This window comes from Oncorhynchus gorbuscha, linkage group LG23 (assembly GCF_021184085.1).
Source record: "Oncorhynchus gorbuscha isolate QuinsamMale2020 ecotype Even-year linkage group LG23, OgorEven_v1.0, whole genome shotgun sequence".
Lineage (NCBI taxonomy): Eukaryota > Metazoa > Chordata > Actinopteri > Salmoniformes > Salmonidae > Oncorhynchus > Oncorhynchus gorbuscha.
This window is the reverse complement of record NC_060195.1, coordinates 38,446,517-38,462,042: the sequence shown is the minus strand read 5'-3', so window position 1 is coordinate 38,462,042 and position 15,526 is coordinate 38,446,517. Positions and strand designations below refer to the sequence as shown.

The 15,526-nt window shown below is 46.8% G+C and overlaps 1 protein-coding gene across 2 annotated transcripts; it reads right to left on the bottom strand.

Annotated features, from left to right (window-relative positions):
• Positions 1 to 1,274: 1,274 nt before the first annotated feature.
• On the bottom strand, positions 1,275 to 15,337 carry LOC124010805 (elongator complex protein 1-like). 2 transcript variants are annotated; one of them, XM_046323481.1, is made up of 34 exons: positions 15,187 to 15,337; positions 14,845 to 15,014; positions 14,572 to 14,724; positions 14,380 to 14,461; positions 14,189 to 14,269; positions 14,002 to 14,087; positions 13,793 to 13,892; positions 13,587 to 13,677; positions 13,327 to 13,450; positions 13,121 to 13,214; positions 12,665 to 12,895; positions 12,238 to 12,402; positions 8,486 to 8,570; positions 8,229 to 8,393; positions 8,042 to 8,148; positions 7,764 to 7,864; positions 7,559 to 7,612; positions 7,133 to 7,369; positions 6,852 to 7,004; positions 6,668 to 6,747; positions 6,411 to 6,548; positions 4,824 to 4,909; positions 4,588 to 4,736; positions 3,700 to 3,823; positions 3,504 to 3,601; positions 3,227 to 3,428; positions 2,992 to 3,116; positions 2,840 to 2,900; positions 2,604 to 2,717; positions 2,340 to 2,451; positions 2,096 to 2,223; positions 1,715 to 1,866; positions 1,558 to 1,630; positions 1,275 to 1,421 (listed from the first exon to the last, which is right to left on the bottom strand). In XM_046323481.1, exons 2-34 carry the CDS (start codon positions 14,992 to 14,994, stop codon positions 1,354 to 1,356), a joined length of 3,969 nt encoding a protein of 1,322 aa, XP_046179437.1. In that variant the 5' UTR covers positions 14,995 to 15,014; positions 15,187 to 15,337; the 3' UTR covers positions 1,275 to 1,353. The 2 variants fall into 2 exon arrangements, with proteins under 2 accessions (XP_046179437.1, XP_046179438.1); XM_046323482.1 differs by lacking the exons at positions 14,002 to 14,087; positions 14,572 to 14,724; positions 14,845 to 15,014; positions 15,187 to 15,337.
• Between the last annotated feature and the right edge of the window lie 189 nt (positions 15,338 to 15,526).

The window sequence follows — 15,526 nt, the reverse complement described above, 5'->3', positions numbered from 1 at the left end:
TGAGGGCACGGACACCTTTTCCAGTCCCCATTGCATGCCAAGTTACACGTCGTGCAGGATGAAGCCTTGACCTCTACATACAGAAGTTACGGCAGGAGTATGGAAAAAGTGTTGACCAATTAGGCCTAATGGATTTAATCAAGGCAAAATGTTGTTGCTGTATGTAGCCTGATATAGACACTGAATTAAAAGAAAGTGACAAGGTGCAATACAAGCTTCCAGATGGGAATTATCTCATTGGGTAAGGAGTGTTCTTTGTCCAGAGGTGCTATTCCAGCCAAATATGATTGGATCCCATGACTTCATATTATGGTCATGAACTGTATCAATAAATGTGACATCAAACTGGAGACATACTACAAAACATCCTAATATGCGAAGGCACAATGTTCAGTGGTCTTCCACCAAATGACATCATGCAGTGGGACTACGGTTGTGGCATCCCAGGAGCGTCAAAACACATTGTGGCTTGGAGGTTCCATCCTTGCCCCCCTGTCCTCGTTCCAGTCACTTCGGATTCGGAGGAAAGACAGAGGAAACGGGCCTTTTTCCTCTTAAGTTTTTTTCAGAAAATAATGCTATAAATTGTACCATTTAACAAGACAAGAGCTCTGTTCATAATGCCTTAACACGGAACACACCGGCTGCGCGCGCGCTATCGTGCATACATGTATTTTGTCCACCCAAACCAAACGCGATCACAACACGCAGGTTAAAATATCAAAAACTGAACCAATGACAATTTGGGGACAGGTCGAAAAGCATTGAACATGTATGGCACTTTAACTAGTTAGCTTGCACTGGCTATCTAATTTGTCCTACTTAGCTAGCTTGCTGTTGCTAGCGAATTTGTCCTTGGATATAAACATGTTATTTTACCTGAAATGCACAAGGTCCTCTATTCCGACAATTAATCCACACATAAAACAGCCAACAGAATCGTTTCTAGTCATCTCTCCTATTTTCATGCTTTTTCATCTTTGAATTTATATGGTGATTGGCATCTACACTTTTACCACAACAACCTGCAAAACAGTTAGTCTTTCAATCACGTGGGTATAACCAGGGTACCTGCTTCTATAAACCAATGAGGAGATGGGAGAGGCAGGACTTGCAGAACGATCTGCATCAGATATAGAAAGGACTTCTATTTTAGCCCTTGGCATTGCAGATGGGTGCAATAATTGAATAACAGGGATTTCTACATTTATTTTGGGACGCACGCAACGTGTCTGGTCTGGTCAGCATGTTAGTTGTACAAGAATGACGAGAGATCCAGTATACATCTTTATTAATAAGATAGGATGATTATTGCTTTACAGTTCAAAAAAAGAAAACAGTGATGACAAAAAGCTACTTCAGAATACTCAGCTTCCACTTGACACCATTTCTCATTTTTGGGGTTGATGGGGTCTCTGAATCTGCAAAAAAGGAAGAGCATATTTTATTAATACAACTAAAAAGGGAATTATAACATTTTAGCACCTAGTATTGCTAAACAAATAAGTAAATACTATGTTTTCAATAGCAATAAATAGGAATACTACTAAAACTGACCTTGGGTTGCTGAGGGTCTTGGCTGTTGAAATGAAGCCATTATGCTGTTGGCTGTGGAGTTAGGACCTGTGATCTGAAGAACAAAATGGAAACAGGTTAAATTAACTCTTAAGAACAAGTCCTTGTGTGTGTGTGTGTGTGTGTGTGTGTGTCTCACCGGTGCCTGGGTCTGCTGAAGACCCTCCTGCCACACCTCGGGAAGGGCCACCTCTATCATCTGGAGAGCCTCCCCATAGGCATGTTGCAACCTCCCCGCCTGTCCGTCAAACTGGAACAGCACCAGGGCCTTCAGCAGGCTGTGCACCTCTTCTGCAGGGGTGGAACAAAACAATGTAAATCACACAGGAGCTGCCCACACCACTCTACAGTTTAAGTAGCACTATAACAAACATGAATGAGATGATTAAAAACTACTCCAACCAGGTAACTGTAATTCCATTGAGGACTTCAGAGAAAATCATTGTGTGAGAGTAGGTCATAGGGATGAAAGAGGGAGAGAGAAATAAAGGGGGAAGGGTTAAGGATGTGCATCTCCCACCTCTCATCTTGTCCACAGAGTGGATGTTCTCTGCCAGGGCATGCAGCAGGGCCATGTCCTCTAGGGGGGTCCCTTCCTTCAGACTCAGCTTCTTGCGCTCGGCCTTCCGGCGATTCTTAGACGACCTCCTGAGAGACAGAGGTCAGTTCCTATCTCATAGTGCTGACACCTTACTCCTAAACCCACATCTAACCCCACTAGGTATTTCATGTCATTTATACAAATGTGTAAAATGCTAACTCACGAGGAGATGCGGGAGTTACTATGCGAGTACTTGGAGCCAGCATGGCTGCCTGTCATCACACTACTGGCCTCTGAGTAGAGCTCTGCCTCCGGACAGTCTGGGACATCCTCATCTAGAAGGAGAGATGGAGAGACAGAACAAGAGAAAGGGAGAAACAAAGCGAGAGAGGCAGGTCAATGTAACATGGAAAAGCCAAATTGTCAGAGCCTTAAAACTACTATAAACTGTATACTTCCGTAAGTAACGCAACAATTAATGGTTTACCCAGTAACTCCAGCCTGGCTTTTTCCTTAAGCTCCCGTACCACGGACAGACGGGTTTTGTGACGAGTGAACATCGCCTTCTGAGCTTCCAGGTAAGAGGCCTGAGAACTACATGCTGAAGACAGTGTTGATACAAACAATGCATATACATTTGGTGCCAAAAAGATGACCTATATAACAAAAATATTGAACATCGAAATATCATTAGCACTTTGTCATGCAAAATGGGGGTTTTACCTTCCAAGAGAGCTGGTTTGAAGTTTGTTTCAATTATGTCTTGTCTGTTGTACAAATACACCTAGAACAGACAAAAGAGAATGCCATTTTGTCTTGGTTTGAGAAATGTTTGAAGAGCTTGTTGAACGATGGAGGCCATCTTGTTAACTCACCAATCGAAGTGCTTCTTCCCAGACTGCACCTGTGATCAGAGCTGAGATGGCCTCCTCACAGTCCTTGGCATACCGCTCCAACAATATGGCCGCCTCCGTATATCTTCTGAGCTCTATCAGTTTCTCTGAAATGATAAGGGGGAAATATGAAACCAAATGAGCAGCACATATTGAATATCACAGCAACTTTAAAGACTTGATGGTGGAGCTGTGAGGCGCAGAGTAGCCACTGTACCTGCCAGGTCCCTGGCCAGCAATGCCAGCTGGTCAGATGGCAGGGGGATCTGCTCTGCCACACAGAGGGCGTTCCTCCAGCTGGCACTGCCCACAAAGGCCTGGAGGGCGCGGGTCGCCTCACCGCAGCGCCACAGCAACAACCCTGCCTGCTCTGCCTGCTGCTGCTCCACCAGGTACTCGGCGTAGGCACAGCTCAGCGCCTGGACAGAGGTTAGAGGTCAGAGACACAACAGTAGCAAATAGTGAGGCTACTTATTTATTAAAATGTGCATTACCTTGTACTGAGGGCTGTCTGTTGGGTAGAGACCCAGGGCTTCACTATACAGCCTCTGGTCCTTCACCAGATTCAGGGCCTCGGTGAAGTGCTCCTCACCTGGCACAAAACACAACACCCAGTTTTGGTCATTCATTTCAAATTATGAATTGTCCTCTTGATAACATGCTGAGATGACCATGGCAGGACACACTCACCACACTTGCTGAGGTGATGCAAGGCCTTCCTGTATCTCTTGAGGTGTTTGTCGATGGAATAGCGCTGGTAGTTGGGCTCTAGAGTCTTCAGCATGTTCAGGAAGGGAAGGTACTCTTTGGGGTCCTTGAATGTTTGGGAAGGCAAAGGAGAATCCGAGATGTCAGACTTCAGCCCTAGGACCATGCCTCAGGACTACCTGGCATGATAACTCCTTGCTGTCCCCAGTCCACCTGGCCGTGCTGCTGCTCCAGTTTCAACTGTTCTGCCTGCGGCTATGGAACCCTGACCTGTTCACCGGACGTGCTACCTGTCCCAGACCTGCTGTTTTCAACTCTCTAAAGACAGCAGGAGCGGTAGAGATACTCTGAATGATCGGCTATGAAAAGCCAACTGACATTTACTCCTGAGGTGCTGACTTGCTGCACCCTCGACAACTACTGTGATTATTCTTATTTGACCATGCTGGTCATTTATGAACATTTGAACATCTTGGCCATCTTCTGTTATAATCTCCAACTGGCACAGCCAGAAGAGGACTGGCCACCCCTCATAGCCTGGTTCCTCTCTAGGTTTCTTCCTAGGTTTTGGCCTTTCTAGGGAGTTTTTCCTAGCCACCGTGCTTCTACACCTGCATTGCTGTTTGGGGTTTTAGGCTGGGTTTCTGTACAGCACTTTGAGATATCAGCTGATGTAAGGGCTATATAAATACATTTGATTTGAATCAAATTGCTTTAATACCCATAAAAATGGATGCAAGTAGCACAGTTGTTTCTCTATTTGCAGTGAACGCCCAGTCGTCCACCAAAGTTTCTGCAGCAATGGCTTCGTCACGGTAACTATATTAGATACTGTTCTGTACAGTGAAGTACTATTCGACTGTCACTCACCTTTTGGGACTTCTCGGCCACCATGAGGACCAAGTCAAAGTCGTAGGTGCCCAGAGAGTGTTCATACAGCTCGTTGACATTGACCAAGAACAAGAGGTACTTCAGAGCCTCCTCCGCACTCACTGCGTTGGCAGCACTGGGTGGGTTCACTACAAATACACGTTACAAACACAGATTTCAGATATCTTGATAACAATTCCTTGTTCGTCTGGCTGATCTGCTCGCGTCCGTTTTACCTCGAAGCTCGTGGACTTTCTGCAGGGCAACCTCCAGCTCAGGAACAGTCTTCTTCACGTGTGACGTCAAAATAGACAGACAGTACCTGAGGATGACAATGAAAATATTATTCTCTCAATCAAGAATCTTGTAAAAGAAACATGATTCAAGTGCAATACTAAACTCTGCAAAAAAAAGAAACGTCCTCTCGCGGTCAACTGCGTTTATTTTCAACAAACTTAACATGTGTAAATATTTGTATGAACATAACAAGATTCAACAACTGAGACATACACTGAACAAGTTCCACATACATGTGACCCTAAACAAAGGGGGGGGGGTCAAAATCAAAAGTAACAGTCAGTATCTGGTGGCCACCAACTGCATTAAGTACTGCAGTGCATCTCCTCTTGGACTGCACCAGATTTGCCCGTTATTGCTGTGAGATGTTACCCCACTCTTCCACCAAGGCACCTGCAAGTTCCCAGACATTTCTGGGGGGGGGGGGGGGGGTGGCCCTAGCCCTCACCCTCCGGTCCAACAGGACCCAGATGTGCTCAATGGGATTGAGATCCGGGCTCTTTGCTGGCCATGGCAGAACACTGGCATTCCTGTCTTGCAGAAAATCACACACAGAACGAGCAGTATGGCTGGTGGCATTGTAATGCTGGAGGGTCATAACAGGATAAGCTTATGAGCTTGCAGGAAGGGTACCACATGAGGGAGGAGAATGTCTTCCCCTGTAACGCACAGCGTTGAGATTGGCTGCAATGACAACAAGTGCAGTCAGATGATGCTGTGACACATCGCCCCAGACCATGACGGACCCTCCAAATCGATCCTGCTCCAGTGACTCGTCAGTGAAGAGCACTTATTGCCAGTCCTGTCTGGTCCAGCAATGGTGGGTTTGTGCCCATAGGCGACGTTGTTGCCAGTGATGTCTGGTGAGGACCTGCCTTACAACAGATATATATACACAAGCCCTCAGTCCAGCCTCTCTCAGCCTATTGTGGACAGTCTGAGCACTGACGGAGGGATTGTGCGTTCCTGGTGTAACTCGGGCAGTTGTTGTCCCGCAGGTGTGATGTTCGGATGTACCGATCCTGTGCAGGTGTTGTTACAAGTGTTCTGCCACTGTAAGGACGATCAGCTGTCCGTCCTGTCTCCTCCTGTCTTAGTCGTCTCACAGGACAGACATTGCAATTTATTGCAGATGAGCAGGGACCCTGAGCATCTTTCTTTTGGTGTTTTTCAGTCAGTAGAAAGGCCTCTTTTGTGTCCTAAGTTTTCATAACTGTGACCTTAAATTGCCTACCGTCTGTAAGCTGTTAGTGTCTTAACAACCGTTCCACAGGTGCATGTTCATTAATTGTTTATGGTTCCTTGAACAAGCATGGGAAACAGTGTTTAAATCCTTTACAATGAAGATCTGTGAAGTTATTTGGATGTTTACGAATTATCTTTGAAAGACAGGGTCCTGAAAAGGGGACATTTCTTTTTTTGCTGAGTTTAGTTCAAATGCTCTGTAAATAGTGCAATACAAAGCAAATGTTATTTGTTTTCAATGACAAAAAGGATAAGGATAACCGTATCAAGAGCACACTCACTTATGCTGGTCCATAGATTCCATGGTGCAGCGTAACGCATCACAGACAATATCCACCTTTTTCCCACAAGCCGCAGGGGCTGACTGTCCTGTAGTGTTCACTGGACAAGGGTACATTGTTGTAGTGGTATCTTCCTCCCTGAAAAAGGACAAAATAAGTACATACTGAAACAAATGACAATTTCCTAAAATACATTACAAATGGGCATCATTTTGTCATTGTTGTAGAAAAAAAAACAAAAGGCTGAACGTTCTTACTTGAGCTCTGTGAGGAACAGGTTGATGTGATTGATAGAGTCCAGCTGTCTCAGGAAAGTCTCCACGCTCTCTAAAAACACCTGCCCGAAAGCATACAGTCTTGTTGCATGTGCCATTCTACACCAGAAGGTCACAGACAGGTTAATTGAAAAAGAAGAAGCGACCTGGTTGTGCGTTCACCCACCTTGGGGTTGTGGTCGTAGATCAGGTTGAGGTTGATCCGCAGCTTCCTCATGCACTCAAAGGCCTCTCGGAACCTCTGACTGTCCAGCCACTTTCGGAGCTGAGCCAACACCAGTGCTCGATGGCGGATGGTCTCCAGGTTACCGCGAGGCATCTGCAGACACACATCCAACGTGCTCAAAAATCAACACGACCAGAGACGTAGAGCTAAGCAATATGGGTAATAGCGATGATGTAACCTGGATTTTTAATTTGTTTTATGACAGACGGAACAGTTCAAACCTGTAGGATGAGCCTGGTGTCCTGGGGGACCACAGTGACGATTCTGGAGCCCCTCTCTATCCTGCGGAGAGTCTCGTCATTCTGGTCATTCTGATTCTGACCTCCGTCGGCAGCCAAGGCCACCTGCAGCCCTTTGACAGTGAGCGTGGTGAGTCGGAAGCAGCGGCAAGTGTGCGAGTGTGTGGTGAGCAGCAGGAAGTCGTCGTAGACCACGAAGGAGGAAACGTTGGAGGCCACCTGTGGATGACGAACAGAGGGAGGCAATGGCACCATCGGGTTGGTTAATAAAGTTAAATGTTTTTAATGAATATGACATTGAGTGCCACACTCACTGCAGCTCATTCATTCAAGTAAGAGGTATTTCCATTCATCACAATGATAACTCTGCCTTTGTGCTGAATCACTAAGGCAAAACAATAGACATACCTCTGTCTCACCAACAAACAGGTGAGATCGGTCCGTAAGCCCTAACAGATGCTCCTGTTGACATTACCAAAAAAAAAATAATAATCACCTTGATTAGAGACCAGTAGGTAGGTACTTTTGGCACAATCAAAATGATCAAATCACCAAATTATAGCAATATTGCCATTTTCTGTGAGAACAGTATTCAGTTAGATAGTTTCCTTACCTCTTCTATGGTAAAGAGGGCCGTCTGCACACAGGGATCTGGGAAGTTGATTCTGCAGCCTGTTGAGTCCTGCCACTCCACCACACTAGGTTTCAAAGAGTCTGGGGACACCATGCACAGATCAAATTTTAATATTTTTTATTATATATATTTTTTTTTATTTTATTTTTTTACATACAGGGCTGTTCAAGCTGGAGACGTAAAAGACATCATGATCGAACTCTGCAAGTAAATCTACAAGCAATATTCTCATAACCCAGGAAGTAGTCGTTACTCACCCCAGAGGAACTTCCTGATCTGGCCGTCCTCCAGCTGCAGCGCCACCGTGCCAGTCTTGGAGCTGTGACACATGCTGATCACGTGACCTTCAACCTCCACATGTGACCTGGGCATATAGAAACAGTTAGGGGGACATTTGACGGCACATATGTTGTGTTGTTGTCGTCAACTACAATTCATCCTTACCTGATCTCCAGGGTTGGCTGGGGGCCCTGGGCCTCTGAGGGTCCCAGGATGAGCATCTTGGACTGGGACGGCCCGTCTGTACAGGCCCCCACCCCCAGGAACACATCCTCTCTCAGCCACAGCAGCAGACGCAGAGCCAGGGGTTCCTCCTGATCCACCGCAACCCTGCAACACAGCCACAATGTTAGGGCGCAATACAACGTTAGTGTGAGGGTCACAATAGAAAAAGCTTTGGAGAATGACTGTCCTGATTGTACCTGTAGGTTGTCTTTAGCTGAGGGGCGTGTGTGACAGATCGGAATCCTCCCAATCCGGCTGCAGGCTCACTCAGTTTCTCAGTACCTGAACACATAACCAGACTTTATGTCTTTAGCCCCGGCCTACTAACTGTTAGCTTGTTAGCACAGGCCTGCTAACTGTCTGAATCGCCGCGTCCCCAGCCAGCCCAACCACTCACTGGACCCATATTTACTTTCAATCTCTTTTCGATTTTTTATTTGATTATACCTCCCGGTAACCTGCCTCACCCAATGTGATACGGAATCGCTATTATTTTCGCCTAGAGCGTCCCCAACGCTCTAGGCGACCAGTTTTGATAGCCTTTAGCCGCACCCTCATACTACTCCTCCTCTGTTCCGCGGGTGATGTGGAGGTAAACCCAGGCCCTGCATGTCCCCAGGCACCCTCATTTGTTGACTTCTGTGATCGAAAAAGCCTTGGTTTCATGCATGTCAACATCAGAAGCCTCCTCCCCAAGTTAGTTTTACTCACTGCTTTAGCACACTCTGCTAACCCTGATGTCCTTGCCGTGTCTGAATCCTGGCTCAGGAAGGCCACCAAAAATTCTGAGATTTCCATATCCAACTATAACATTTTCCGTCAAGATAGAACTGCCAAAGGGGGAGGAGTTGCAGTCTACTGCAGAGAGAGCCTGCAAAGTAATGTCATACTGTCCAGGTCCATACCCAAACAGTTCAAACTACTAATTTTAAAAATGACTCTCTCCAGAAATAAGTCTCTCACTGTTGCCGCCTGCTACCGACCCTCCTCAGCTCCCAGCTGTGCCCTGGACACCATTTGTGAATTAATCGCCCCCCCATCTAGCTTCAGAGTTTGTTCTGTTAGGTGACCTAAACTGGGATATGCTTAACACCCCGGAAGTCCTACAATCTAAGCTAGATGCCCTCAATCTCACACAAATCATCAATGAACCCACCAGGTACAACCCTAAATCTGTAAACAAGGGCACCCTCATAGACGTCATCCTGACCAACTGGCCCTCCAAATACACCTCCGCTGTCTTCAACCAGGATCTCAGCGATCACTGCCTCATTGCCTGTATCCGCTACGGAGCCGCAGTCAAACGACCACCCCTCATCACTGTCAAACACTCCCTAAAACACTTCTGTGAGCAGGCCTTTCTAATCGACCTGGCCCGGGTATCCTGGAAGGACATTGACCTCATCCCGTCAGTTGAGGATGCCTGGTCATTCTTTAAAAGTAACTTCCTCACCATTTTAGATAAGCATGCTCCGTTCAAAAAATGCAGAACTAAGAACAGATATAGCCCTTGGTTCACTCCAGACCTGACTGCCCTCTACCAGCACAAAAACATCCTGTGGCGGACTGCAATAGCATCGAATAGTCCCCGCGATATGCAACTGTTCAGGGAAGTCAGGAACCAATACACGTAGTCAGTCAGGAAAGCTAAGGCCAGCTTCTTCAGGCAGAAATTTGCATCCTGTAGCTCCAACTCCAAAAAGTTCTGGGACACTGAAGTCCATGGAGAACAAGAGCACCTCCTCCCAGCTGCCCACTGCACTGAGGCTAGGTAACACGGTCACCACCGATAAATCCATGATTATCGAAAACTTCAACAAGCATTTCTCAACGGCTGGCCATGCCTTCCGCCTGGCTACTCCAACCCCCCCCCCCCCCCCCGCAGCCACTTGTCCAAGCCTCTCCAGGTTCTCCTTTATCCAAATCCAGATAGCAGATGTTCTGAAAGAGCTGCAAAACCTGGACCAGTACAAATCAGCTGGGCTTGACAATCTGGACCCTATTTCTGAAACTACACCGCCATTGTCGCAACCCCTTTTAACCTCTCTTTCATATCGTCCGAGGTCCCCAAGGATTGGAAAGCTGCCGCAGTCATCCCCCTATTCAAAGGGGGAGACACCCTGGACCCAAACTGTTACAGACCTATATCCATCCTGCCCTGCCTATCTAAAGTCTTCGAAAGCCAAGTCAACAAACAGGTCACTGACCATCTCGAATCCCACGTACCTTCTCCGCTGTGCAATCTGGTTTCCGAGCCGGTCACGGGTGCACCTCAGCCACTCTCAAGGTACTAAACGATATCATAACCGCCATCGATAAAAGACAGCACTGTGCAGCCGTCTTCATCGACCTTGCCAAGGCTTTCGACTCTGTCAACCAACCATATTCTTATCGGCAGACTCAGTAGCCTCGGTTTTTCTGATGACTGCCGTGCCTGGTTCACCAACTACTTTGCAGACAGAGTTCAGTGTGTCAAATCGGAGGGCATGCTGTCCGGTCCTCTGGCAGTCTCTATGGGGGTGCCACAATGTTCAATTCTCGGGCCGACTCTTTTCTCTGTATATATCAATGATGTTGCTCTTGCTGCGTGTGATTCCCTGATCCACCTCTACGCAGACGACAAAATTCTATATACTTCCGGCCCGTCCTTGGACACTGTGCTATCTAACCTCCAAACGAGCTTCAATGCCATACAACACTCCTTCCGCGGCCTCCAACTGCTCTTAAACGCTAGTAAAACCAAATGAATGCTTTTCAACCGTTCGCTGCCTGCACCCGCATGCCCGACTAGCATCACCACCCTGGATGGTTCCGACCTTGAATATGTGGACATCTATAAGTACCTAGGTGTCTGGCCAGACTGTAAACTCTCCTTCCAGACTCATATCAAACATCTCCAATCGAAAATCAAATCTAGAGTCGGCTTTCTATTCCGCAACAAAGCCTCCTTCACTCACGCCGCCAAACTTACCCTAGTAAAACTGACTATCCTACCGATCCTCGACTTCGGCGACGTCATCTACAAAATAGCTTCCAACACTCTACTCAGCAAACTGGATGCAGTTTATCACAGTGCCATCCGTTTTGTCACTAAAGCATCTTATACCACCCACCACTGCGACCTGTATGCTCTAGTCGGCTGGCCCTCGCTACATATTCGTCGCCAGACCCACTGGCTCCAGGTCATCTACAAGTCCATGCTAGGTAAAGCTCCGCCTTATCTCAGTTCACTGGTCACGATGGCAACACCCACCCGTAGCACACGCTCCAGCAGGTGTATCTCACAGATCATCCCTAAAGCCAACACCTAATTTGGCCACCTTTCGTTCCAGTTCTCTGCTGCCTGTGACTGGAACGAATTGCAGAAATCGCTGAAGTTGGAGACTTTTATCTCCCTCACCAAATTCAGACATCTGCTATCTGAGCAGCTAGCCGATCGCTGCAGCTGTACATAGTCTATCGGTAAATGGCCCACCCATTTTTACCTACCTCATCCCCCTACTGTTTTTATTTATTTACTTTTCTGCTCTTTTGCACACCAATATCTCTACCTGTACATGACCATCTGATCATTTATCACTCCAGTGTTAATCTGCAAAATTGTAATTATTCGCCTACCTCCTCATGCCTTTTGCACACAATGTATATAGACTCTTTTTTTCCTACTGTGTTATTGACTTGTTAATTGTTTACTCCATGTGTAACTCTGTGTTGTCTGTTCACACTGCTATGCTTTATCTTGGCCAACTAGCCTACATGGTTAAATAAAGGTTAAATAAAAAAAAAAAAATGTAACCAGTACCTGTCTTAATGAATTAATAGCAGTGTAAGTGGGAAAAGAGATGTAGAGGAAAAAGCAGCCATGGAGATACATGTATCAAGGGATTAGGGGCGAAGAGGGAGAGAAGAATAATGGCTGAGAAATAAGAGGAAACTTCAGGTGGCTCACCTTGGCCGTAGACAGAGATGTGTCCGTCGGCTGTGAGCGCTGCCAGCTCATTGGTTCTCTGGCACTGGAAGGTCACCAGGTTGACGGGTGCGGGCAGCTGAAGGTCGTAGGCACACATGGGCGGGGGCACCACACACTGACGAAACGTTGACACGAGGAGCTTGTCTACAAAACAGAGGCATTCAGACAAACTCGATGCGTTTTAGATGCTCCATATCTCCACTGCTCTAATTCATTGGCCCTTTATGAATACTTTTTTTTTAAAGGCACATTTCCTTTCTTCCTGTCCTTGAGGAAATCACTGATCTGACACAGTACGGTTTGTGAAAGCAATGGGGTTGGAAACCATGTCTTCATCTATCCACTCACTTATATATCAGTGATCTCAAAGATTACTACAAACAGGGTCCGTGTCTGACTGACTCACCGCCGTCGATCACGGCCACGTTGGCGTTGTCATGCCCGTCATCCCCGTGGCTGCGGTCGGTGCTCCAGCCCCAGTCGTAGTTCAGGCTGACCCAGCCTCGGGTCACCAGGTGCAGCCGCAGGGGCCTCTCAGGATCCCAGCTCACGTAGGCCGGTGCCCTCTGGGGGTCACTGCCGAAGTACAGGTTCTGCTTCAGGTACCAGTGGTAGTTACCTACTGTCCACAGCTGAACTGGAGGAGGGACGGTGAGGGAGTGAGGCAGGGGTCAAAAAAAGTTACGCCACGGTTGGCTTCATCCTTGATACTACAATGTATGCTGAACGTCCCTCCGGATCAGTTCCTCACATTAGAACATCTACTTGGTAAAAAGGCAACAAATTGACTGAAAGAAAATTTGATTAACCAATGTTATAAAGGTAAGACAAAATAGTCAGAGCAATGGGTAGAGTATCTTACTGTATGTGTTGACTTGACCCCCCTCTCCCGGTGTCATGTCCTCCAGCCACACAGCCAACACAGTCGAGTCACTGTTCCATAGCAGCTCCTTCACCTGCAACAGTCACACAGATCTAGGATCAGTTGCCCTCCCCAAATCCTAACCATTAAGAAAATGATAAACTGATCTTAGATCAGTGTATAGTATTTGTGTGACCGTCACCTACCTTGACCTGTTCTTTGCCAAAGGGCAGGGTGAAGTCGCCGTGTAGGAGGCCGTTCTTCTCCATAAACACCACACTGTGCTTGTTAGGATGACGCTGTGTGGCCGCTATCAAACTACCTGACGGTCTGAAACAAGGCATTGGTTTCAGTGTAGCTCACACGCAAACCATGTTGTGATATTCATTGTATTGGAGTTACCTAATCCCTAAATTATAATACAACAAGGTACTCAAATATGAAGGATTCTCCACAGAAATCTTACTTCCAACACAGTGACTGCTCCAGACCGTTGACGGTTTCACTTGTCGACTGTAAGACACACTCTCTGTTCCACACTCTGACCTTCCTGGCACCTGAAACACCACACATATGCAATGCATGTGATACCAACACAATCTACAGTATTTATCGTTTTACAGAAATTTTTCACTTCACTCTTTAGAGTTTGTGAAAAACATTGATTCTCACCAGTCAGGTGGCAAACTGAGCTCACAGCGAAGAGCTGCCCGTCTCCTCTCCACGTCACCCTCGGCCTGCGGTCGTCCCACGACATGGCCGGCTGCACCGCCTGTCACAGAGAGAGAGAGAGAGAGAGAAAGAGCGAGGAGGGACAGAGACCTTCATCAAATAGTGTTCAACTGCTCTTTTTAGGGTGAAGGGTGAATAATACTCCTTACTATAGTCTTCCTCTGGGCAGCGTGCTTGCCCTCTGAGCCATGGAACTGTGTCTCTTTCTTCCCCCAGCCCACTGTGATAAACTTACCTAAAACACATAAAAAAGGTGTGTCAGTCAACCATATGCGTCGTGTACATACACAGAGATTTCACATTGTGGCCCCATCTTAATGTAATTTGATCACTTACCCGCTCCAAAGTCATCCTGATGGATCCCAACCTCCGTGATGGGTTCAAAGTTTTTGGTCATCATGATAATGGTGTCCTGACCTGAAAAGTATCAAGAAAGAGAGCATGACTTCCGATGGCTCATGATAGGCCCCATGAACAATAGACTATTCAATAAATGACCATCATCTAGAGGTGGTTGGTATACTGACCAGTGGTGAGAGTGACCAGCTCCTGGTCCGGGCTCCAGCTCATGGCTGACAGACCACTGTCCACACTGCCCACACACTCCAGCTGAGATGGACACCCACACACATGTGAAAACAGAGGCAGAAATAGACCTGTTATGAGTGCAATCTTGTGTCATTTAAAATAAACAGGGTTACTACTTAAAATCGTAATACCTGGTTAGTGTTGAGATTGTAGAGAATGACATCACCAGTGGCTGTTGCCACACACACAGACTCCTGGTCTGGTAAGTCTTGGATACCAACAACTGTCCCACCACCATCCTCTGGAAGATAGCTCTCAACTGTCAACGACACCTCATTCACCACCTGAACATGATGGGTATAGGAATAGTTGAATACAGTGTGTTAGTGAGGGGCTGGAACAAAAACCTGCACCCTGTGGCTCTCCAGGACTAGGATTGGAGAACACTTCGATGCGTAAAGTACCTGGCCAGCTCGTGTGTCCAACTCTGTGACGGAGTATTCTGAAGCGATGAGCAAGGTGCCTGTGTCCGTCCGAATAGTGAAACATTGCGGCGTGCCCGGGCCTTGCAGCTTCAAGCAACGAAGGCTCTTCAGCAACCTCAAGTTGCGCATCACACACAAATCCTATTTACCTATACGCAGATTGGGGCAATGAGCATTGATTAGCATCTGTAGCTAGCAAGCTAGCCAATATGGAAAGGTAGCTAACTAACTTAGCTGTGCGTGCAGAGGCAAGCCATGGCATTCAGTGTTAAAGTTAAAATAAAGAAGTTACATGATGTGACACATAGCTAACTAACCTACCTTTGCGTAGCTCTAATAACATTTGCAAGAGCTAACGTTGCTGTATCAACAACAACACACGTGCTGCTGCGCTGTCAAATTATTCACTTTACAATCCTGACGTAAAATGCCGAAATACGAAGAGCCCTCTTTCAATGTCTCCCTCTTCCTGTACGGAGGGAAATTGCGTGACTTTGACAACGGACCAGGTCCAAGCCAGCTATTCCAGAGGAAGGGGCTTCGAGACGGATAACTTGGTTCAACATCTATTTTTCCAGCAAGTGGCTTTTTTTCGCTCACAAAGTGAGGAGTTTTTGTATGAAGTTCATTGAGAGAGTGACGAATTTGTTTAACAACATTG

Excerpts from the sequence above, each read along its gene's own strand:
- LOC124010805 (XM_046323481.1), bottom strand. The coding sequence starts at position 14,994 with ATGCGCAACTTGAGGTTGCTGAAGAGCCTTCGTTGCTTGAAGCTGCAA. Across the intron at positions 14,725-14,844 it reads TGGACACACGAGCTGGCCAG|GTGGTGAATGAGGTGTCGTT; the intron begins GTACTTTACGCA and ends CATCATGTTCAG. Across the intron at positions 2,452-2,603 it reads AGCCAGGCTGGAGTTACTGG|ATGAGGATGTCCCAGACTGT; the intron begins GTAAACCATTAA and ends CTCTCCTTCTAG.